The 24,444-nt window shown below is 43.8% G+C and overlaps 1 protein-coding gene across 6 annotated transcripts; it reads right to left on the reverse strand.

Moving 5' to 3' along the window:
* Positions 1-405: 405 nt before the first annotated feature.
* aff4 (AF4/FMR2 family, member 4) lies at positions 406-23,952 on the reverse strand. Of its 6 annotated transcripts, none has more exons than XM_027154301.2 (20): positions 23,655-23,952; positions 13,464-13,608; positions 11,927-12,697; positions 11,122-11,166; positions 10,937-11,023; positions 10,315-10,345; positions 10,058-10,127; positions 9,884-9,967; positions 9,463-9,604; positions 8,303-9,097; positions 8,028-8,104; positions 7,452-7,677; positions 6,991-7,079; positions 6,681-6,744; positions 6,361-6,497; positions 5,409-5,480; positions 4,902-4,995; positions 4,741-4,784; positions 3,840-4,060; positions 406-3,552 (listed from the first exon to the last, which is right to left on the reverse strand). In XM_027154301.2, the coding sequence occupies exons 3-20, from the start codon at positions 12,656-12,658 to the stop codon at positions 3,425-3,427; spliced, it is 3,138 nt and encodes a 1,045-aa protein (XP_027010102.1). In that variant the 5' UTR covers positions 12,659-12,697; positions 13,464-13,608; positions 23,655-23,952; the 3' UTR covers positions 406-3,424. The 6 variants fall into 6 exon arrangements, with proteins under 6 accessions (XP_027010102.1, XP_027010098.1, XP_027010099.1 ...); XM_027154297.2 differs by lacking the exon at positions 13,464-13,608 and adding an exon at positions 15,485-15,611; XM_027154298.2 differs by lacking the exons at positions 13,464-13,608; positions 23,655-23,952 and adding exons at positions 15,485-15,611; positions 18,441-19,372.
* Between the last annotated feature and the right edge of the window lie 492 nt (positions 23,953-24,444).

Consider the following 24,444-nt stretch of genomic DNA (forward strand, 5'->3'; position numbering starts at 1 on the left):
GTGAACACACACACACACACACACACAGAGCAGTGAACACACACACACACAGAGCAGTGAACACACACACACACACACACACACACACACAGAGCAGTGAACACACACACACACACAGAGCAGTGAACACACACACACACAGAGCAGTGAACACACACACACACACACACACACACAGACCGTGAACACACACCCGGAGCAGTGGGCAGCCATTTATTCTGCGGCGCCCGGGGAGCAGTTGGGGGGGTTCTGTGCCTTGCTCAAGGGCACCTCAGTCGTGGTATTGCCGGCCCGAGACTCGAACCCACAACCTTAGGGTTAGGAGTCAAACTCTCTACCCATTAGGCCACGACTTCCCCACTATAGTACATACTGTATTAGGAAAGAAGGAGGAAAAACCAGTGCTAAAGTTCAATAGTCATATATATTTTATTCTCAATACAGCGAAATACAAAGACTCAGAAAACCCATTAGTATTCAGTAATACTCACTTCACAAAAAATTGTTTTTAAATTACAAGTTCATGATAATCAAGGCTTGTGAGCGTACCTTTAAATCATAAAGCATATTGCATCCATTATATAATATGTAAATTTCTCTGATCAAACTCTACAATACTTTAAACCGATTTGGATTTGAACCGACTGCAGAACCTTCGCAGAAATAATCTGCACTTTATAAACCCTAAAATGAGCACAACATGAAGACACAGAACAGCCGAACGTACACGAACGCCTGGAAACATCTGGACAAGACCACACGAGCTACAGCCGTCCTACAGGTTTCACTTCAACATGTCATTTGGACAGGATTTAAAACTCAACCACAATCAGAATCACAGAAAACAGACCAAAGTCTAAAAATCTCCATGAGCAAAAGTATGGAGAGAGAGTTAGGTTAAAAACTAAAGAATAAAAGAAAAACAAACACAACAGCATGGATGTGACGGGGAATCGTGATGTACAGTGTGAATAAAATAGGAAGAAGTTCAGTAATGAGTCTAATATTAACATTCTATTTACAACTTCATACAAATGTGTAGCCATAAAAATTTACCCTAAAAGATGTTATATGTACATTTATACAGTTTAGCAATTAAATACAAACATGCAAGTGTTTCATTTGTAGATGTCAGAAAAAGTTTTACCCTGGTTTATAGTTACATGTGAATTCTTATTGGATTTTAAAACGACTTAGATGTTGCTTTAAAAAGGAAAAATCAGTAAGGGGAAAAAAACCAAGAGCCACAGCAGTGAATCAGCTCAAGTTCAGCTTCAAACCAACGTAGTGCACAAGATAAATAGGTAAACGAGTAAAAACCCTGTTCATGATCGTTAGGCTCGTTAACCATCAGGAATTTAATTCAAACCTAATTTATAAAATTGTCTTAAAATTCCACCTGAAGCTCTTGGGCTCTCGTCCACATTAGAATCCTCCAGAATATTCTGAAACTATGATGAAATTATAATTAAAAAAATGCTACATTCCTTTCCAAGCCAGAAAAATGCACACTGTTGGTTACTGAACCAGTAATAATAATAATAATAATAATAATAATAATAATAATAAATGTTTATCGTCGTTTTGGCAATTTAACTCTTAAACCCATGAAGCCAGAGTTCTCTGCATCAGAAAGCTGAGGAATTTGCGCAGAACTGAACTTTGGGTGCGTCGTCCTGTAGACCATCTACACACTTCTACAGTGAATCTGTACGTGTAATTACACAGAAGGAAGAAGCGAAAGTCTCGCATTAACGCTGATGTTTAATACTTAACACACAGATGGTGTGATTGAAGAGTTCACTGAGAGAACGCTTTAAAAAACATCTGCATAGACAGATTTCTCCTCATCTCCAAACGAGCAGAAGAAGAAATAACAGTTTGTCCCTACAGAAAAAACAGGGAGCCGACGGATTAAAAAAACATTCTAGTGCAAAAGATGGTAAATTTCCAGCATTGAACATGCTGCAGACTGACGGGACGAACACCGATCCTCGCTGTACCTTGTAGCTTACACGCTGCAGCACAGACCGAACTGTACGGAAAAATACACCTTTATGCTTCTGTTTTTGGCCAAAACGACTTCATATGCAATATTACTGTGTGTAGAAACTATAAATATAAAGTACATGTGTAATAAATATATTCCATATGCGCTTCCTTCCTGTTACATGATTTCCTATAGACAATCGACTATAAAGTAAAATCCCAAGACTGATATTAAATACTTAAATATGGCAATTTCATAAACATCCCATAATACAACCCTGTATTTAAGGTGAAGAAGCAGAAGATTATTCATTATTCTGTGAGTGAAAATGTCATTTTGTGACAGACAATTTTCTGTATCTGAATAAAAAAAATAAAAAATTATATACATGTATATCTCACACACACACACACACACACACACACACACACACACACACACACACACACGGTGTAGTACTGAAGCGGCAGTAATAAAATATTCATGTGCTTAAGAGGTGGAATGATGTGGATAAAGAGACTCTTCTAGAAATCTAAATGCGGGCAGAAAAAAGTCTGTTACAATCCCAGAAAAAAAAAAAGTCCAGGTCCAAGAAAAAGTGTAAAAAAAAAAAAAAAGAAAAAGAAAAGAAAAGAGAGAACGACGGAGGAGCGGCCTGAGGGGAATCTGGGAATCAAACTGATGATGCTTCAGGTCCTTTTGGTCATCGCTGAGGTGCTCTTATTCCTCACACTCGAGCGTCTGTAGACGGATGAGATCTCGTGCATGTTATCGGCCACGCCCGCTTCTGGGCACTGAATGGAATGCTAGCTTTAGAGATTAAGTCATTAGCATTCGCAGCCTTGCCCAATGTCACACACTTCCTGTCTAACTATTCGACCCGGTTCCACCACGAGCAGCTCGTGTGCACAAACATGTTCCTGTATGTTGTATACAAGGCACAGAAAGAGAGAAGGACAAACCCTTAGTATTTAAAGCACCTTTGGTTAAAGGGAGGTACGCTGGTTTAAAAAAAAAAAAACTGAGATTCCATAAAAGTTGAAAGTTCACAGCTGAAAGGATTTAAAACAAAAACAAAACAAGACGAAACCAATAAATGATATATATATAAGCATAAAGATGGCTTTTGTTGTTTGTGTTCCCGAGCGAGGAGACGCCGAGCCTGACGACGCTCTGCTGAAGACCTACACGGTGTTTGGTCACCTCGCCATACAAGACTAGTGGAGTTGGGGCGAGTTTAGCCATAGCACTCAGTGTTGTGTTGCTCAGTCGGTTGTTATTGTGTGCGTGTGTGTGTGTTGGGGGGGGAGTGGGGGTGGCGAGCTGGTGTTGATAATGGACACAGTGTCACAGATACGTCTGAGGCAGATTAAATAAATGTGAGTAAGGCAAGAAAAAGAGGAGAGAAAAGAAGGAAGGAGACGAGGGAGAGTGTTATGAGACGAGCTTGGCGTCGAGCCGCAGCCAGTGGAGACCTTGTCGTGTGTAGTGGACCAGTTCAGTCATGGTGCTGGTGTTGAAGATCAGTGGGCCCATTGCTTTATCCAGCTCACTGAAGAACTCTGTGTGAGAGAGAGAGAGAGAGAGAGAGAGAGAGAGAGACAGAGACAGACAGAGAGAGAGAGACAGACAGAGAGAGAGAGAGAGACAGAGAGACAGACAGAGAGGGAGAGAGACAGACCGAGAGAGAGAGAGACAGAGAGAGACAGAATGAATGAGTACATGACCCCAGGTGTGACAGGTGTCTGTGAGAAAATTTCTAGACACATGATAAACAGCAGTATCAGATGTAAGTACTGGTTTTATTATTAAAATAAAAAAATAAAAAAGCTGGATGCTCTCCTCGTACCTCTCTGCTCCCGGGCCAGTTGCTCGGCCTGCTCCCACACCTCAGTGGCAAACAGGAAGTTGGAGGTGACCTGCACGTAGCTGGCCGCCATCTGGTGTATGCGCTGTGGGATGGTGACGGAGGAGCTGCCGCTCTGACTCGAGGAGCTACTGGAGGAGTAACTGCCTGCGCTGCCTGGAGATACTTTGGGTGACACTGGGGACGGCATTCCGACCGCTTTACTGGGGAACAGGAAGAGGAGGCGGTCAGAAAGGTGGCACTGCCACGCCCCCAGCTAATCTAAACCTGACCGACCGCGAGCCTTCTACTGACTCGTACTGAGAATTGTCTCTCAGTCTGAGGAGGAGACGTGTTCCAGCAGTGAGGAATCACCGGTCACGTAACACACACCTTATACAAACTCCTCTCACTTTACAAACTCCAATCATTTACAAGTGTGTGTGTGCGCGTGTGTGTGTGTGTGTGTGAAGACTCTCACAAACACACACTGATGAACAATGTTCAGTGCTAACGAGCTGCTGCTGCAGAGTAAGACACCTCTGGGGATTCTTTCTAAATCGATGTTGTTGTTTTAGTATCAGAAGCTCAGGAGAACTTCCTAAAGCTCTACATACAGGTGACTTTTTACTAAAATAACCAGTAAATGAGAGCGAGTCAAAGTGAAACCCTCCAAATGAGCATACAGACAAATATTAATCAGAATCTTATCAATAACGTCATCTTGTATTTCTCTAACCGCAACATAAACCTACACACCGTGTAGAGCAGAGAGACGAGTGTAAGGGAAGAGAAATGTGACACAACAAATGGGTATTAAATCAGTTATTTAAATAAAATAAAATTGAAATTATGATTCCTTCAGAACTTCTTAAATCTTAACCCTTATTAATAAAATACTTACTTTCCCATCCCAGGAGACGGCGCCTGAGTGTTACTCAATGAATTCTGCAATAAAAAATAAAATACCACGATTTATAGGCCAGAAATATCACCGTCAGGTCAAGGAGATGATAATGAGCTGAAAGCTGACGCTGTGTTCAGAACAACGCTGAATAAATTTACCTTCAAATGTTCAGTAAGTGTCTTCGAGTACTTCAGGGCACTTTCCTTCCTCAATTTAAACAGCCTCAGGTAGAGGAGAGACTGACATCTCAAACTACAGGGAGAGAGGGGGGGGCAGAGAGAGACAGAGAGAGGGGGGGGGAGAGGGAGAGAGACAGAGAGAGAGAGACAGAGACAGAGAGAGACAGGTGGGGGGGGTTTACACCTTGTTTAAATCAAATTTAAGAAGATATTTTACAGATAAAGTGAAACAGAACTGTTGTATGTTTTCAGGATTAATGACTACAATGATTTTGCTCAGTCGTGTTCAGTTATAGATAATATACAGATAATATACAGATAATATACAGATAATATACAGATAATATACAGATAATATACAGATAATATACAGATAATATACAGATAATATAACACTGGTTATGTGAATTAATGTATAAAGTGTTAAACTATTTAAACTCTAGTCTGTTGTACAAAGACATGATCTCAGGTATAAATCACACGTACCACAGCACTGCCAGTCTTTTGTCTGCTGAGGTAGCGTCTGGGGCCATATAGCTCTTTAACTTCATAGTGTACCTACAAATACACATACAGGTGAGAAACTTAACACCACAACAACACACAAATAACACCACACTGCTAAAGCTGTTACACAAACTGCACTGCAATATCCAGAAAAGTAACATGATGTAATGAGGACACCTAGAGGCTGAAGACAAAACTGCAGTCAAAAAACGAGTGTATGGACAGACACACACAGGCGCACACAGGCAAACACACAGACACACACACACATAGACACACACACACATAGACACACAGACACACACACACACAGACACACACACACACAGACACACACACACACACAGACAGACACACACACACACAGACACAGACAGACACACACACACACAGACAGACACACACACACACAGACACAGACAGACACACACACACACAGACAGACACACACACACACAGACACACACAGACAGACAGACACACACAGACAGACAGACACACACAGACAGACAGACACACACACACACAGACAGACACACACACACACAGACAGACAGACACACAGACAGACAGACACACAGACAGACAGACACACACACAGACAGACACACACACACACAGACAGACAGACAGACACACAGACAGACAGACACACACACAGACAGACACACACACAGACAGACACACACACAGACAGACACACACACAGACAGACACACACACAGACAGACACACACACAGACAGACACACACACAGACAGACACACACACACACAGACACACACACACACAGACACACACACACACAGACACACACACACACAGACACACACACACACAGACACACACACAGACACACACACACACACAGACACAGACACACACACAGACACAATTGTGTACATGTGAAGTGTAGGTCATGAGTACGTACTTAATGAGTTCCACAGTTTCAGCGTACATGGGGAAAGGGGACTTGGCTTCCTGTGCACTTTTCTCCAGCGCATTTCCACACTCTATGAAGGAGACCACAGCATCCAGGTAATACACTGCTTTCTCAAATCTGTCCATCTTTAAGAAAAAGGAAAACACAGAATGTCAGAAATCAGCAGTTGCTTTGTAAATACATACAAACACATGGAGAGAGAAGCAGAGCTGTTTATCTGCTGTAACGTGTTGAAGAACAAACACCAGCTCGTTTCATGGACATAAAATATCTGTCAATATGAACTAGAGGAATAAACTCCTTCTTACCAGAGCGTCTGCGTTGTGTTTCAGCTTCTTGGCTTCTTGGAGGTAATGATCAGCTGAATGAACCCTAAACACAAAGACGAGCAGTGACCAACACACTTCCAGCTGCAGGGTCTGAACCCTATAACCTCCAGTCACGAGATCAGACACCATTAAACACCAAATCATCTGCATCTTTAACAAGTGGTTCCTGCAGGACATCTGGTCACTTCCTGGATTTACAGCCTAGTGTTTTCTCACATTAACTGTAAAGTCTGTTTGTATAAGTGAAAGCTAACACAAGTGTGTGTGAGAGATCAGAGATCTGTACTACCGGTCCTCAAAGTGCAGCTTGGACCTCTTGGTACTGTCTGAGGAGAGAGAAGGTGCAGCCAGCTGATTCTCCGGCTTAGAGCTTTTATCCTACAGGGGTGACGAACAAAAACGAGCAGAATTATTCCTCCTCCTCCTCCGTTTATTAAGAACATTTATAACATGTCTGGAAACGTGGAAAAAATAATTCTGAATTATTTAGTCCTGAGATCTGTTCTGCTGAGTCATTAACACCCCCCCCACCCAGGCTGGTTATCTCGCTGTGGCTCAGATATTTAAGTTCCCTTCTAGTCTCTGATATTCATCTACAGGAATAACGTGTGTGTGACCTGAGAGGGTTTGTGTGTAGTGCAGCTGAGCTCAGGTTCTCTTCTAAACTCACTACCAAGTAGAAAACGACAGAGAGAGGTATGTTGACAGTCAGCAGACAGATGTGTCACACACACACACACACACACACACCTTGGTGTCTTTGCTGCCGCGGCTCTGTTTCTCCTCGCCCTTGCGGTGTTTGGAGCTGGAGCTGCTCTTGGTGGCCTCCTTACTATTGGTGTTGATGGGCAGCGAGCTGGATGACTGACTGACCGTACGTTTACGGCCCTGATGCTCAGACTTGGGTGTGCGCTGAAGGGTCAGGGAAGGAGACGGGACAGGTTCTTTATCCTTATCCACCACACGTTTTGCTGACCTGCAGGTGCCACGTTACACATGTTTACATCCAGAACAACCAATTTTAATGTGACCAAATTCTACAGAACAGGAATTCTGAAAAATCTCTCATCAAATCTCATCTCAAAACTCCACATTCTCCACATTAAAGCCTGTTGCTGGACTTCAGGCACTAATGGCATTGTACACACACACACACACACACACACACACACACACACACACACACACACACAGAGTGATGAACATTCCCCACACATTGACATTACACACCATGCTGAGGAGCAGTTTTTCTTACTCCTTACATTCAAAAACATTTACTAATCTATAAAACGTGATCACGGACGGTTTAACTTTTACAAAACGTACTCTTTGTTGACTTTGTGGTGCGATGACTTCTCTTCCGTCCTGGACTTCTTGCTTTCTGGTTTCAGGCTGTCATCATTCTACAGACAGAACAAGTCAGAGTTCATTTACACTGAATCTGAACTCAGTCACTGCCATTTAACTTAACAGTTTAACAGTTTAAGACTTTAGATGTTAATAAACACTAACAGTGTTGGTCAGTTACTAACGAGTCCTCTTCCTAAGCCTTTGTCCCTATTTGATGCCCATTAGAGCTCTGCAGTGGCTGAAACTCTTACCTTGTGTTTCCTCTTGCCTTTATTTGCTTTACTTTCCACTGGCTGTTTCAGGAAGTCCTTGCTGTCACCGGTGGCATCCCGCTCCACCTTCACCTCGGGGTCTTTATACACTCGGCCCGGCACTCGGCTCAGCAGGCTGAGGTCGATCGAGACGAGCAGCTGCCTGGGGCCTGTTAGTTTCTCATCAGACTCACTGAGCGGTGAGAGAAGGTCTTTCTCTTCCATGGGGGAGAAAACATGAGGGGCGTACTTTGGAGTGTGTGAGGAAGATGGAGCGCTCTCTTCTTCTTCCTCATCAGAGTCAGAGGATGACGATGACTCCGTTTCCACAAACTCCCGTGACTTCTGCTTGCCCGGAGGCTTGGATTTGCGCTTTTCCGGAGGGGCCCGCACATCTTTTTTGGGCTCTTTCTTTGCAGCAGGTTTGCGTGGACCCTTGTTTGGCGCTCTCGCACGGGGCTGCGGCGTCTCAGCTCGAGGCTCGCTCTCCACCCTCAGGCTACCTTTAGGTTCCTCGGCCACTGGGGGCTTATCTGTCTTTTTGGGCTGCTTTTTGCCCACTGAGCGTCTCTGACTGGTGCTGGCTCCACCTTCAGCACTCTGCGCAGGAGACTTCTGACGCCCACGGCCGCTCTCAGAGCCTTTCTGCGTGGTCCTCTGGTCTCGACCCGGTGCAGGGGTGGATTCTTTGGGCCCCTGACTGCCACTGTAACCCCGAGAAGTGCTGCTCTCACGGTCCTCCATCTTAGGAAGCCAGTTGTCCAACTGCCACTTATTAGCTGGGGGCTGTTCTCGCTGTAACACAGAACAAGACGTAATGATTTAGAAAACTTGATCTACGTGACCGTAAAAACCCAACACTCTCATTTGATTTAATTCACTGCTCAAAGCAGTGTAGAGAAATATGGAGCAATTTTATAACCCTACACACAAACCTGCACAATTATATTTCAATTAAAATAATATAAAACCCATTTTTTTTATTCACACTACTGCTAATAAAATAATCATGATTCTCTGATCAGGAGCTATTTAACACTGCAGGGTCTCATCACACTCATTTAGACCATGTGAGACACTGTCTTGTCTAGCTTTATTGTGCTGGACATTGATAGTGTGTGTGTGTGTGTGTGTGTGTGTGTGTGTGTGTGTGTGTGTACCTCAGGTGAGGCCGCCCGTGGCGGCTCATTTGCCTCACTGTCTGTAGAGCTGCTCTCACTCTCACTTTCAGATCCAGAGCTGCTCTCTGAGCCACTGTGACTACTGGAGTCCTCTCTCTCAGCTACTTCACTGTTATTATTACTGTTATTAACACACACACACACACACACACACACACACACACACACACATAAACACACTGTACATTCACATATAAATATGCAAGCACTAAAAACCCACTAAACCCCAAATTGGAAGGTAGATCATGAAGCTGTTGAGTCAGAGCTGAATTTAATATCATCCCAAAAACGACACACGGAGGGAACGAATGTTCGGTGCTCACTGTCTGGTACATTACATTAATAAGTAACAGACCTGAGAGATCTTCTGGGTCTGTTCAGGTTCTGTCTGGTTCAGTACCTTGCTGAGGCGTTTCTTTTGGTAGACTCCTGTTCAGCATCACTGTCTTCACTGCTACTGAGTTTGAGGTCATCATGAAGCGTGCTGAAACACAGCCGCAGGGTCACGACATGTCTGCCACTCCGTTTCATTTAAAAATGCAGTAAAGCTGTTTACACAGAACCCTCAACTCACTTGGACTGGTCTCCATCACATGCCTTGGTCTGCGGTGCAGCAGATGAACCTTTTCCTGAGATACTTTTTTCTGAGAGATGAGATGTTCTCACAGTGTCAGATGTTCTCACAGTGTCAGTACAACAATCAGGAAGGTTTAATTAAAGCAAAGCGGTATTTATTTTTTTAACTTGACCATAAACTTGTGTATAAAAGGCTTAAATTAAATTATTCCAGTTCCAGCATAAAATCAACATATTTATTTCTGAGACACTTACTGAGTCCTCCAAAGCCTGTGAGCTGGCCATCCTGCAACACAAACACAGTCCAGACTCAGGAAAGGCAGAAAGAACAGACATGTTCGATACACACATTATCAGACTATAAACAACTCCTTTAAGCTCTTCTACATCATTACAGCCACCAGTTAACCTCATTACACACCGTCTGTCTGTCTGTCTGTCTGTCTGTCTGTCTGTCTGTCTGTCTGTCTGACTCAACAGTGACTCACTTGCTCAGAATTTCTGCAAGTCTATTTAAAAATAGCCTCCTACACTGGGGTATGATCTAGAAGAAGAACAAGGGAGGTATAGGGGAGACAGGGGAGGTATAAAGGAGGTATAGGGGAGACAGGGGAGGTATAAAGGAGGTATAGGAAAGGTATAAAGGAGGTATAGGGGAGACAGGGGAGGTATAAAGGAGGTATAGGAAAGGTATAAAGGAGGTATAGGGGAGACAGGGGAGGTATAAAGGAGGTATAGGGGAGACAGGGGAGGTATAAAGGAGGTATAGGGGAGACAGGGGAGGTATAAAGGAGGTATAGGGGAGACAGGGGAGGTATAAAGGAGGTATAGGGGAGACAGGGGAGGTAGTGCAGTGATCTGAGCGTTATTGACTGACCTTTGTTGGGAAAGGAAACTTTGAAGGCTCAGTCTTGCAGGGGGTGTGTATGGCTGTGAGTGGGGGGGGCCAAGACTGGGTCATTTCCTGGAAAAGAGAGAGAAAGATGGAGTGAGAGATTTATACAAATGTCCAAATACACAAAGCGATCATAGTAAAGTGTAATAAATAAGCCCTAAATGTACCTTTAAAATCTCATCCACGCAGCTGACGTCTCCAGTCAGAGCTCCCTGTCAAGGGAAATAAAGCTGATCATCAGCTCACGATTAAACATCAAAGTCTCAAACACACTTTATTGTTTCAGCATCAGGTGGAAAGTCACAGGTCTTTTTAACCTGTGAAAATTAGAACTTGGAATATTCATCAAAAGATTTGTTGTGTACAGTCAGGGTTAGTGCGAGGTAGTGTGAGGGCCAGTAATGTGGGGGCCGGTAGTGTGAGGGCCAGTAGTGTGAGGGCCAGTAGTGTGGGGGCCGGTAATGTGAGGGCCGGTAATGTGAGGGCCAGTAGTGTGGGGGCCGGTAATGTGGGGGCCGGTAATGTGGGGGCCGGTAACGTGAGGGCCGGTAACGTGAGGGCCGGTAATGTGGGCGCTGGTAATGTGAGAGCCAGTAGTGTGGGGGCCGGTGACGTGAGCGCCTGTAATGTGAAGGCCTGTAACATGGGGGCCGGTAACGTGAGGGCCTGAGACGTGGGGGCCGGTAACATGAGGGCCAGTAGTGTGGGGGCCAGTAACGTGGGGGCCTGTAGTGTGGGGGCCGGTAACATGAGGACCTGAGACGTGGGGACCGGTAGTGTAGGGGCCGGGAACGTGGGGGTTGGGAAAGTGAGGGCCGGTAACGTGAGGGCCGGTAACGTGAGGGCCGGCGTACACAATTCTGAGACATCAGCACTCTAAGGTTTGGATATTAACCCCATACACATATTTGGTTTCTCTCCCCTGCTGAGATTTATATAAACACTCCCACTGGGACAACATTCTGACCTCACCTCTACTGGTGCTGGGATCTTGAGCTTGGTGAGCGATGCTTTACTGTTGGCCTTCATCTCTCCGACGCTGCTGCTATGCGTCTGGCCTCCATACGATTCCGACGAAGAAGAGGAGGAGGAGGAGGAAGTCTTGGGCTCGGCCGTCTCCTGACCGTCCATAGGCCTGACGTATGCAGTGGGCTTCTGCAGCATGGAGCCGGGCTTGGACATGAGCGAGGGAGGAAAAGCCTGGCCTGAGTGCTGCCCACTGGGGAAGGCGGACGATGAAGAGGAGGAGGAGGAGGAGTGCACTCTGGATGGCGAGTCCCAGTTGGCCTCGCGGTCTCTGGGGGATTTGGAGTGGTAACGCTCCTTGGTGTGAATCTCGGCCGTTAGCGAGCGCGAGTGCCCGCTCGAGTTCGTGGAGCTCTTGTGCTCATGTTTACTGGACTTCTTGCTACTAAACTCACGCTCGTGCCGCTGGCTGTTAGCACCGCCGCGCTGGCTCGTGCTGTGGCTGCTCTGATTCGACGAGCCTGAGCGGTTCTGGGACTTGGATAAAGATGAGGAAGAGGTTCCAGAAGTTGAACCAATTGGAGTCCATTTGTTGCTCTGATTCTGGCTGACTCCACCTCGCTGCTCAGCGTACAGAGACTTCTCCTCTGAGGTGGAAGAGCTCGATCCTTTCGCCAGGAGTTTGGACATGGGAGGTTCACCGATAGTTTCTTTCATCTCGTCGTAATTTCCAAGCATGCTCTGGATGCGACTTGAGAGTTTGTCTTCCTTGCTGGACTGTGGAAAGAATTTAAACATAAGCTGTTACTTATTCTGGAAATTGTTTTCTGTAATGTGCAAGAAAAACTCCTACAAACTACGGAGTCTACGTAAAACATGTTTAATCCGAGATATGATCAGATCACATGACCTGCTAAAATCCTTCTTTGTGAAAAGTTCACGTGGTGTCACTAACGTCGATGACGAGTCAGTACGAAGTGTTTAATGTGTCCCTACACTAAGTAACCTGTTCAGTCGCTGATGTTCCCACCACCGTGCTTCATGGGCGTGAGGGTTTGGTGTATGGGAGCACCCTCACTACAGTAAACTCTCTCCTTTTGCACACACAATTAAATGCTGATGATCTCGTATCAATGTGAAATGTGCAGTCTTATTTTCAGAGAGCTGTGGTTTCTTCAGTTGGTTTTTTTTCTGTTAATAACCTCACAGACGGGTTTCTTCCGACAGACACATGAACACACAATTCAGCAGGTTCTAGTGGTTTCTGTAGATCTTCTGCTATAATCTTTGGGTTGTTTTTCCATCTAATCAGCACTGCACGATGGAGCGATATTTGCAGGTCATGTCTCATTAAATCTAACACAGATTACTGAGCAAACTGAAGCCACAACATAAGTTCTCTCTATTAACAACAGTTTTATTACGTTAACAGTCCAACAGTTGATCTTTTTATTCTGTAATGTAGAGAAATTATTTACTACAACGGTGTAAACCATGGTTTCATGGACAAGTGCACTGAGAATAACAAAAGGAGTAAACATACATGAGTGTGTCTGTGCAGGATGTGGAAGTAGTTGAGGTTTTTATTCAGAGAATGTCATTTGTCCACCATCTGAGCACCAAACAGTGAATAGATTCAGAGAGGAAATGTTCTTTTCCTTCAGCAGGATGCTGTGTCTGTATGCTGACTAAATGGTGAAGAAGATCAGACAGTGTTTTATGAGTAATGCAGAAATCCAGGTCAGGAAATGGTTCTTCACAGCATTTCTTCCAGCAGCTATAATGCTGATGAATACCTGAAAAGCACTGAACTAGTAAACAGGGGATTTCTGTTTTAAACGTGTGTGTGGAAAGCACCAGTGCAACGTTTCCTTCTGAGATGATGATGATGGTCTTACAGCTCATCTCCTGGGTTCCTCCCTCATCCTCACACTTTTTCCATTTAGACGTCTCTACGGTGTAAAGACCGAACTCCAGACTCTATGAAAACGTTCTGAAATTCGCTCCGAGCTCAAGAACTTTGAGCTGCCATCAGACTTAATCACCTGTGACTCTTAATAACCACTGTTATAAACACTGGAGCTGTTTATAAAGCAAAATCACACAATAATAATAATAAAGGATTTTAAGAACATGGTAAAGAAAAGAAAAGTTTAATGTTCCTCAATGAGAGACATAAATGTGATGTTTGTTAGAAAGCTCGGACATGGAGACTCCAGTCCAGTCACGGTGCTCAGTGATGTTAATCAGCAGGGGAAAGTGTTCAGGACAGACGAGTTTACACTGTAGTGTCTCTGTACTATAACCAGCCTTTATATTTAGTCGAGGGAGAGAGGGAGAGGGAGAGAGACAGAGAGACAGACAGAGAGAGAGAGAGAGAGAGACAGAAAGACAGACAGAGAGAGAGAGACAGACAGAGAGAGACACAGACAGAGAGAGACACAGACAGAGAGACACAGAGAGAGAGACAGAGAGACACAGAGACACAGAGAGAGAGACAGACAGAGAGAGAGACAGACAGACAGAGAGAGAGACATACAGAGAGAGAGACAGACAGAGAGACAGAGAGAGACACAGAGAGAGACAGAGAGAGACACAGAGAGAGACACAGAGAGAGAGACAGACAGAGAGAGAGACAGACAGACAGAGAGAGAGACATACAGAGAGAGAGACAGACAGAGAGACAGAGAGAGACACAGAGAGAGACACAGAGAGAGACACAGAGAGAGACACAGAGAGAGACACAGAGAGAACAGGATCTAACTTGTCTCTCAGACATTCCACACACTATAAACAGATATAACGTGTGTGTTGTTGTTGACTAATAAACGTAGTTGTGTGTGTTGTGTGTAAACCTCAGTGTTATCAGCACAACACGACTCGAGGCCTTTATTACTGTAATATTAAAGGGGACACAAACAGGCTGAAAAAGGGGAAATGTCGAAGAGCAAACCATCTAATCTAACAACATAATCAGACACGCCGCTTGGACACTCAGGACTGTGTGGACACTCAGGACCGTGTGGACATCAGACCACAGACATATAAAAGGATTATAATAAAACGTTCCTTTATTATTTTTTAATTCTGAATCCACCTCAAACCTGAGATGGTGACATGTCTGATCTGTCTGATCACACGATCTGTCTGATCACACGATCTGTCTGATCACACGATCTGTCTGATCACACGATCTGTCTGATCACACGATCTGTCTGATCACACGATCTGTCTGATCACACCGTCCAGGTATCACTCAGGAACTGAAAGGGATTTTGTGGAGAGTTAACCAGGCACGAGGCTTTTACGAGAGCAGGAAAAAGAGAAGCGTCTGTTGGAGAAAAGCTGGAACTTAATCTCAGTGCAATGCTCCAGTTTTCTGAGCGTCACCACGGCTACTGAGGTCAGAACCGACCGACGGGACGCTCGGACTGAAACGCTGAGAAATAAACACTCAAACACTCGGATCAGGACGATGAACATGAGCAATCATGCTAAACATACGAACATCTCACACACTCAACGGCTTAAAGCAGAAAGGAGAAAAAGGGAATAAAGACTTACCACTTTATAAGGTTCGGGAAAGAGGGGGGAGGTGGCGGGAAAAGCCTCTCCTCCCTGCTGGATTTCTTGATTTCTCCTTTCTCTTTCTTTCATACGTAGAACATTCCGGTCTTCACGGTTCATGTTGCTAACAACAGAGACACAGTCACTAAGCGTGGAGAAGAGGAGCAAAAAACTGGGCCGACATTTAAACCATGAGAGGAACATCATCACACCAGGACACACACATCTACAGCACATGAGCTACTGAGAACCAGCACAAGAAGCATGGAGGATTTTTACAGTCAGTTTACAGAAATGACTAGAAATTATTTAAATATTCATCACAAATGTAACGTGTCTGTGATGTCGTGTCACGATGCCGTGTTGATGAACGCTCGCTAAGTTATAAGCTGCTGTTATACTCAGCACCATGTGTTAATAATGAAAAGGAAGCGTGGTGTTGTGAACAGAAGCTCCACAGGAGAACGTCCACTGTAATGATCACCTGTAACACAACACGCCTTTCTGTGTATTAAACAAGTCAGAGCAAATTGCATGTTCAGTGACTAACAGCGACAACACGCCAACTTAACACTCAGGGAAATTTAACAGGACTGAAAACAATAGTTTGGTGAGTGGTAATTACTCTGTGGGGTAGATTTATGCTGGGGGGGGTAACGTGGCCTGGTCACTCGAGCACCCGTCGGTCAGATGGAGTATCTGCAGCACTAAACCTGACGCTAGCTCCAAACCTGCAGGTTCTGCTGAAAAACTCACGTCCACATGAAGGGATCTCTCACCTTCCCTTTTCTCAGCCCAAACCTGACCCAAGACCACATACACAACCTATACCTGCTACACACACCATACACACACACACCTGCTCCAGACACCCACACTTTATATCCCAAAATAATCAGGATCACGTGGACAGCAGGCTAGTGAGATGGAGGAAATGGGGCGGAGCTCCCAGATGTGTTTTACAGCATCTACACAACTGTCAATCATGTTACATTAGGAAGGTGTATGGATCATTTCCTGGTTTATTGTGAAGTGAAATGTTCTTGTGCAGTCTGATGTTAAATTAACATCAACACATCTGTAAACACAACAGTAACGAGAGTAAATGTGTCAGCGCAGAGGAGACGTTTATATCTCAGCAGTCTAGCCGGATCTCTCTGCTGTACGTCAACGACGACGTGCGTCATTAATCAGACGCTTTTCATCAGACACATGAACAGTGAATCGGTCTGAAGAGCTTCACAGTCACGTCCCGGGTTTAATAAGTCTGTTATCCTCCGGACCTGCTGAGCTGAAGGCCAGTTAGCGCTCAGAAAGCCGAATGATTACGTTTACCTTTAATATCCACCTAATAAATTTACAAATTAAAGACGTTTTGCTTTAAAGGTGCGGTATGCGTTGTTTGAGAAATGCTTCAGAAAACCGAGTCGGGCCGACAAACTAAAAACAACAAAACAAACGTGTAGCCAATGAGCAGAAAGGAGCGTGTCTTGTCGATACGGGTGGAGAGAGTGTTCAGTGCGCGTGTGTGACATTAGCAGAAAGCGACACGGAGAATAAAAACAAAGAAAGAAAGAGAAGAAAGACTTACGATAAAGACAAGAAGTAGGACGTGTTAATATAGGATCAGCTTTCCAGCGCTGGAGAGAACTGAAGGAGCAGGAAGTCGGCCACATATTCACAGGTTGGAGTTTCCCGAGTCAATAACTCCTGAGCTAAACGCTGTTACTACACAAATAACACCTCTTTTCTATCGTAGTGATGTAGAGAGGCAGCTACAACCGCGTTTTGTGTAGTAACAGCGTTTAGCTCAGGAGTTATCGACTCGGGAAACTCCGACCTGTGAATATGTGGCCGACTTTACTTAAGACGCCGAGGCGCTTTTTTCCTTCTCGATAGGTGAGTAACGTTGGTTTTGCTTTGTTACACAGAACTAATATATGCCTTTGTCCTTTACATCATTATGCTTGTGTGGCATTTTTGCTTGTTTGTTTATCTACAATCGTATTGTTCTTCCCTTCAGCTATGATAAAGACACGTTTCTTTCCGTTAGTCGCCTGGGTTACGTATGTATGTGTGGGCGGAGCTATCGATACAGGGGTGGGACCCGTTTGGGTTAGGGGCGTGTTTGTTTTGGTGATTTTATATGTCGACAAAGGATATTCCTCCCTACCCCACATCAACCACATGTGCTCAGTGTGAACCTGCCCACAGCTGTAGTGGACCAATGGTGGACCTGCCTATTCTTGTGTTCTGCCAATCAAGTTACACAAAGCTGGGCTGTGAACACAGAACCCACTAGAGGATGTCGAGTCCCCATGCAGCCTGTTTCTGAGACTTTGATAGGAAATGGCCGCACCAGTGGTCTGCTGGAGGTCATTCTGTAGGGCTGTTGCAGTGCTCCTAAGCAGGATTGCTGCTCTGTTCTCCTTGTGCATCAAGATCTCCTCCATGCTATTGAAACGGTGTTTGGAGACACAAACCTCCTTGTAACAGCATGTACGGATGCACCATCCTGAAGGAGCTGGACTTCCTGTGCAGGTTCTGCCCCACGCTACCACTAGTGAGAAGATCCAGAACAACACAAAACTAGAGACGAATCATTCAGGAAGGAGCGAGCAACAGTCTGTGGCCACCACCTGCAACACCATCCACTTTGTGGGATGTCCTGGTGTTCACTTTTATTTAATCAGGTGAAACTTCCTAACTGGACACACTGATGTCCTTCAGCGTAACTGACGGTTACGTGTTCATTTTAGTGCAGTGAAGAATCACTAAACACAAAAATAATGACTATAAACACGAGATAATATTTTTTTAATTCCTAGTGATTATTTAGACAGAAACGATTTCCCTTTAATCAGAAACCAGATCGTGTTCAGAAACTCCACACTGAAGTTCTTCACTCCACAATGTTCTATTGTACACAACATAGAAAATGGCTCCACTCTACCTGAACAAGTTCACAGATCACATCACGTTCCCTCTGATGACCCGATGATTACAGAAGGAGGATGTGACCGACTACGACACCAGGGGCAGAAGTTTTCAAGAAGAAAGACATCTGAAAGTCAGCATTCAGTCTCTTCTTACCCTCTGACTGAGAGGCCATGGTCTTAACCACAGACACATTGGAAATGGAGGAAGGAGAAGAAGAAGAAGAACGGCGTTTGGGTCACGTTCCTGCTACGTTCCGTTCGGTTATCGAGCAGAAGCTTACACACTTCACACACACACACACACACACACCACGGGGAGATTTTCCTAGCAGTGGAGATAAATCAGACTTAGGGAGGGTACGAGCTGAACCATTCACATGGAACCTGAGGGGGGGGTCGTGGACAATACAATAGAGCTGGAGAGAGGAACACTAAACACACGCTTGTGTAACAGATCGTCTGCTCGTCTACACAGGAAACATCAGACAGGTTACACCGTCACTGTTCTACAGCTAAAGCTGATCTCTGAAAGCAGGTCAGAACTTCACTCAAGGTTCTCCTCAGGAGAGAAATGGTACAGTCTGCCTTGCTCTAAATAAGGACATGTTATTTCATGCCAGATGAAAAGCTCCACCTTCTGGCGTGAAGGTTCAGAGAAGAGCTCAGCCTACAACGAGGCATTTTACTCATGTTTCTCCCGCCCCACTTCAGGGCAGATTTCTTAAAGGGCCAGCGTCTGTTCTGTGCCAGTAAACCCTTCAAACGTAACCAACACTTGCATCATGCCGAGTGTGATGAAGCAATCTGGTGAAACGTGTAATAACCTGACGAGGTCACTGAGGCACAAGGGAGTGAATCACTACACAAATATAATAACAACCTGCAGATCTAGTCATTATCTGTAGTGTGTGTGTGTGTGTTAGTGCGTGTGTGTGTGTGCGTTATTGTGTTAGTGTGTGTGTGTGTTAGTGCGCGTGTGTGTGTTAGTGTGTGTGTGTGTGTGTGTTAGTGCGTATGTGTGTGCGTTATTGTGTTAGTGTGTGTGTGTTAGTGTGTGTGTGTGTGTTAGTGCGTTATTGTGTTAGTGTGTGTGTGTGTTAGTGTGTGTGTGTATGTTAAAAATCTGAAAGAAACTAGATATTTAATGCCAGAACAGTCCTTAAGCGGCACATCACAGTTTCTGTGTTTGATCATTAACCTGAACATCAACTTAGACTTCAAAATAAAAATTAATATATATTTCTATCTCTAGGTTCATCACCATTCAATCCTAAAACACTTTACACTCACACACACACACACACACACACACACACACACACACACACAGGTTGACACCCATGATTTTCAAAATCCTACACTGCAAAAAGTGACAGATTTAATATAAACTTCTCATCAGTGACTAAAGCGTTTTCTTGTGAGAGCAAAACACGATGTGTGTTAATAAAGTGTCTATAAAGCTGTTATATGACCTGTGACATTCATTATGTTTCATATAAAGGGCCAAAACTCAAAAGTTCCTGAGGAAATAAACAAACATCAGAAGCTCTTCATGAACTCATCACCTACACACACCATACACACACACACCATACACACACACCATACACACTTCACACCACTTTGTGTTTAATATAAAATAATCTCCTGAACTTTCAGGTTAACGTGAGAATGTTTTCAGGAAGATTTGATTTATTTTGCATGTTTTCCCCAGACGTCCCCTCAGGGCTCAGCAGCTCTCGGGGCGGATGTTAATTACAGGATCAGGTGTCAGTGAGGAGCGTCACTGCAGTCAGGAGCTCAGGTCTGACGTTTCAGACCATGCAGAATGTTTTGTTTTACAAACGATGGGCCCTGTGGTTCTCACCGCACTTTAAATAGAGTCAGGCGACGTTATGAAACATGCAAATCAGATCCAGGTCAGTCGACGGTCTCAGATCGTCCTCCTATACACGATACAAACCGACCAGAGGAATTCATTCTCCTATTTAAAGGTGCTGTAAGTAAACATCCTGCTTAAATTAAAGCAGGTGTGTGTAACTTCTCTCTTCTCCATCTGAGCTATAACAGACCAGAGGACACCTTCAGATGAAGATTCTCCCTAATGAACACATTTACTGCAGGTTTCTCACCAGACGAGATCAGACACCGACACGGCCGACGTGTTTTGTTCGATTGTTTCAGCGTGACCTCAGAACCCGACACCATCCTGAAGACATCACGAGTAAACCTTAGAGTCGTTTTAAAGCACCACAGAGCTGAAAATATGAACCTCATCCAACAGTTAAACTCCTCACGCTCCACTTTAGGGATGTTTTTGACTCCCAAACCCGAGGATATGTTTGAGCGCTCAAACCAGCAGTCACAAAACACTCGACCTGACAGCGCCACCACATGGCTGTAAGGGTTTCTGCATGTAACTAGCCTTTATTTGGTGACGTTATAAATCCATTTATTGATCAGAACAGTTTGCTCCACACCACGGTGTATTTCTACAGTTCCATCAGCTCCTTAGGATTAAAGCCACAGGACTCGAGTGAGGATAAAAACCTCACGTTCCTACAGTCCCAACATAAGCAGTTGTGAGGTGAATGACATCAGCGTCCGGACTGAGACGTTGACACGAGCACATCTGACAGAGTTATTTCTTCACCACAGAGCGCTGAAGAGGAAACGGTTAACTGAAGTCAAACAGGAAGTAGAGTGCGGACGACTTAAAGCAGCGTTTATAAGAAAGAGACAGACCTGCACTCACAAACAGACTCCACACAATTCAACAACCGTCAGCAGCTCGGTATTACACAATAACACACATCCGTTTCACTGGAGGTGTGCGTGTGTGTGTGTGTGTGTGTGTGTGTGTGTGCGCTTTGCAGATTAATAATAAACTGCCAATTAACTTTACTCCACTTTATTATCTCCTGTTATTCCCGTTCACTATAAAATGGCCGCCCTGTGCCCAGAGTTCCCGAGATCCCAGCGAGATCCCAGCGAGATCCTGACCGATGCAGATGGTGCAGTTCTACATGATGAACAAGTTTGTTATGAGAAACAAGAGAGAGAGAAAAGTGTAAAAACTGAATCTAAGTGATGGAGTGATTCTGTGTGGGGAAAGTAACTGATACAGGAAACACTTTGCTTCCTTCATTTTACAACAATTCAGTTTTCTGCTTTATTAAACAAAACAATCTCAGACGTATTATATTATATATTATCACTAAAACTACACCCGAGTCATTTATACAGATTTATACATTAAATCTTCATATTTATCTCTTTTAATCATTATTTTCTTCACTTTCACAGGGAGCATCAGAGCAGAGCGTTGTAGTGAACAGGACAAAGTTAGTAAAGTAAATTCATGTGACACAGAGTCACTGACACAGAGTCACTGACACAGAGTCACTGACACAGATAAAGATCAGACAAAGACCAAGTCACAATTAAATCCAATCTACACCTGTCTGCTTCAGGAGACTTTGACCCCTGGGCTAAATCTTGTCTGACAGGAGAGGAACCTGATGTTCTTCACAAGTTCTACAGCATCAGTCTGAAGGTCTGATGTCCTGAGATCCTGTTCTATTGTACAGACTGAATATTTCACTCAGCTCTGATCTTCTGACCAACAAACTGTTTCTATCTGTACTGTAACACACACCTAGACATGAACAGGAGGCCCTAATATACTACATATATATATATATATATATATATATATATATATATATACACAGGGTGGGGGGGGGAGGGGGGGAGAGAGAGACAGAGAGAGAGAGAGACAGAGAGAGACAGAGAGAGACAGAGAGAGAGAGAGAGAGAGAGAGAGACAGAGAGAGAGACACACACAGAGACACAGAGTTCTGTGTGTGTGTTACATTTACAGCACTTAGCAGATCCTTTTATCCTGAGCGACTTACATTTTCTCTATTTTTTTATACAAATGAGCAACTGAGTGTGTGTTTGTATGTATGTGTGTATATGTGTTTGTATATACATGTGTGTATATGTGTGTATATGTGTGTATATGTGTATATATACGTGAGTGTATGTGTATATGTGTTTGTATATACATGTGTGTATGTGTGTATATGTGTGTATATATACATGTGTGTATGTGTGTATATGTGTGTATATATACACATGTGTATATGTGTGTATATATACATGAGTGTATGTGTATCTGTGTTTGTATATACATGTGTGTATATGTGTGAGTGTATGTGTGAGTGTATGTGAGCGTATGTGTGAGTGTATGTGTGAGCGTATGTGTGAGTGTATGTGTGAGTGTGTGTGTGAGTGTGTGTGTGAGTGTGTGTGTGAGTGTGTGTGTATCCTCCTCAGTTGGTGTATGTGAAGAAACAAATTCCACTGTGCTGTAATGTATATGTGGTGGTGATAAAGGCTTCTATGCCCCCGTTCTACTCTGTGTGTGTGTGTGTGTGTAAATATATATATATATTACACAGATATACACACACACACAGAGTGTGTATGTATGTATATCTGTGTGTGTATGTATATATATATGTGTATGAGTGTATGTGTGTGTATATATATATACATATGTGTGTGTGTATGTATATATATATATATATATGTGTGTGTGTATGTATATATGTGTGTGTGTGTGTGTGTGTATATGTATATATATATATATGTGTGTGTATATATATGTGTATGTGTGTATGTATATATGTGTGTGTGTGTGTGTGTATATGTGTGTGTATATATATATGTGTATGTGTGTATGTATATATGTGTGTGTGTGTGTGTGTGTGTATATATATGTGTATGTGTGTATGTATATATGTGTGTGTGTGTGTGTGTGTATATGTGTGTGTATATATATGTGTATGTGTGTATGTATATATGTGTGTGTGTGTGTGTGTCCCTGAAGACTCCTGAGCTGAAATCTGTTGCAGTTTTACAGAATATCGAACGGAAATCTAGATTTGTTATAAATAATTAATAATTCCTGTATTTATATATTCTATAATGTAGACTTTAAACACTTTAAACCCAATTGTGTGCTAAAGTCTTTAGCGTGCTAATGCTAATAATAATAACAACTCCAGCTAGCTGTGCTAACGGCTAACAATCAGCTTCCTTAGCGAATAAAAACTGCAGCTGAATCACACAAACACCACAAGATCATCAACATCGTGCATGTGTTGAGTTAAACACGACACACTTAACACGCTGAGGTGATAAAGATCTGTCCTGTTTACCTCTTGTCTTGTTTTAGGCCCAAAACATCGTAGCTTCGAAAAGCCTTTTTCTCCTTTGTCTTTTCTCCACTAGGACTCAGGGCTCCAATAAATGTGTCATCCGGGAGAAGTGGGAGAGAAAAGAAAGAAAAACTTGCCTTAAAAAACACCTAATGTCGTGTTTAACCCGCTCCGGCTAAGTAAGAGTCATGTTTAGTCTGCATTATTGTGTGGAATAAAATGTTCAATAATCTGCACCGCATTTTAAACAGATTGGGACTGAAAGCAGTTCCGAGTCCTGAGAGGAAGAAAAAAAGTCACGTGACACACACACACACACACACACACACACACACACACACACACACACACACACACACACACACACACACACACACACACGTCAAAACCCTACACGGGTTCGGTAAAGGTTCTGATCCAGTTCCAGCAAATAAATGTTACGTCCATGTTCTAGCTTAAAATTTTTATTATAATTATTTAACCGAAAGATTTGGGGAAAGTTCTGTAACCTCCCACCAGGCGGCGACAGAATGCACCAATTCACCCCATTAGCAAGCTGAAGATCTCCAGAATTCTGTAAATGTGACTAATTTAAAGACCCTGAACACTTAAACAATCACATCTTTTATGTATGTTAATAACTGCGCAGGAATCTGAGGCTACATTGGGAACATTTGGGGGAAGTCGTGGCCTAATAGTTAGAGAGTCTGACCCCTAACCCCAAGGTTGTGGGTTCGAGTTTCGGGCCGGCAATACCATGACTGAGGTGCCCTCGAGCAAGGCACCGAAC

The sequence above is a fragment of the Tachysurus fulvidraco genome, chromosome 21 (assembly GCF_022655615.1).
Source record: "Tachysurus fulvidraco isolate hzauxx_2018 chromosome 21, HZAU_PFXX_2.0, whole genome shotgun sequence".
Lineage (NCBI taxonomy): Eukaryota > Metazoa > Chordata > Actinopteri > Siluriformes > Bagridae > Tachysurus > Tachysurus fulvidraco.